Source organism: Peromyscus eremicus, chromosome 12 (assembly GCF_949786415.1).
Source record: "Peromyscus eremicus chromosome 12, PerEre_H2_v1, whole genome shotgun sequence".
Classification (NCBI taxonomy): domain Eukaryota; kingdom Metazoa; phylum Chordata; class Mammalia; order Rodentia; family Cricetidae; genus Peromyscus; species Peromyscus eremicus.
Window position 1 is genome coordinate 73,787,822 of NC_081428.1, and position 1,603 is coordinate 73,789,424.

At 41.0% G+C, this 1,603-nt stretch overlaps 1 protein-coding gene across 1 annotated transcript; it reads right to left on the reverse strand.

Moving 5' to 3' along the window:
• Window positions 1-305: 305 nt before the first annotated feature.
• Window positions 306-1,247, reverse strand: LOC131922689 (olfactory receptor 2M3-like). The gene has a single exon (XM_059277531.1). It carries the CDS (start codon window positions 1,245-1,247, stop codon window positions 306-308), a length of 942 nt encoding a protein of 313 aa, XP_059133514.1.
• Between the last annotated feature and the right edge of the window lie 356 nt (window positions 1,248-1,603).

Consider the following 1,603-nt stretch of genomic DNA (forward strand, 5'->3'; position numbering starts at 1 on the left):
AGTAAATAGGAATGTCATTTTTTTCATGGCTTTAATTTTATGTGGTGGCTGTAAATCTACAATGATAAAAAAAAATATTAGTTGTTAGAATGCATTGCTTCATCCTATAAATTTGCACATAAAGTATTTTTTTGAGATATGGCTTTGCTATCTGACCTAGACAAGTCTTAAACTCAATATGTTCCTCACACTGGACTTGGATAGAAATGTCACTATCATAGAATAACTTGAAGGCACTCCTTCATCAGTCATTATGCCCAACTACTTAAAGCACGGCTAGAGATAGAGCATAATAGTCAGCAAACTTACGCTGTAGCCTTGTCCATCCCTAATACTTTCATGAATGCTCTGCCCACTTCTCTGTTGCGGAGGCTGTAAATGAGGGGGTTCAACATAGGAGTAAGGATAGTGTAGAAAGCTGACACTATTTTGTCCTGATTGGGAGAGCGACCAGAAGAGGGCCTCATATATATGAACATGGCTGCCCCATAGTACATTCCTACCACCACAAGGTGAGAGGAACAGGTTGCAAAAGCTTTGTGGCGACTCTCAGTAGAGCCCATACGAATGACAGCCAGAATCACACGAGTGTAGGAGGCAATAATAATTGCTACAGGGAAGATAAGCATAATTACACAGCAGAAAAATATCAACTTTTCATATGTTGAGGTATCACTACATGAAAGAGTGAGCAGGGCAGGAACCTCACAGAAAAAATGAGGTATTTCTCTGGCACCACAATATGAGAAAGACAATGCAGCCACAACTTCTATTATACCATCAAGGGAGCCAAGAATCCATGAAGAGGCAGCCATGAGACCACAGATTTTATGACTCATAAGAACAGAATACCTTAATGGGTGGCAAATAGCCACATAACGGTCATAGGCCATTGAGGCCAACAAAAAACACTCAGCTCCAAGTAGAGAGACATAGAAGAATATCTGGCCTCCACAGCCAGCCATGGAGATGGACTTGTTGCCAGAGAGGAAGTTGAAGGCCATTTGGGGCACTGTGGTACAGATGAGCATGAGATCCATGAGAGAAAGCTGGCTGAGAAGGATGTACATGGGGGTGTGGAGTTGGGCATCTAGGTAGATGAGAAGCACCATGGTAGAATTCCCTATGAGAGCCATGAAGAAGATTCCCAGGGTGAGGGAAAAGAAAAAAATATGAAGAGGGCTGTGATTAAAAATTCCCAGCAGGATGAAGTCAGAGTTGAAGGTCCAATTGTTCCACTGCATCATAAGTATCTTCACTGAGGAGTTGGAATGTATAATAATAATAAAGGTCAAATTGTATCATAGAAATGCCCAGTATTTCCTTTCAAGCTAGATATACACATACATGCAGTGATATGTAAACATGAGAAATTGTTTCTTTGGGTATCAGCTATTTTGTTTGGTGATGGGTGTGATTAGAACTTGTTTTTGAGCTCTCTCTCTCTCTCTCTCTCTCTCTCTCTCTCTCTCTCTCTCTCTGTCACTTTCTCTTTCTCTCTCATGTACACACATGCACACAGGTGCACACACAGTTTTATTCTATATCCAGGTTTGACTTTGAACTCATCCTTCTCTTGCCTTAATCCCTAAACTTATGGGAT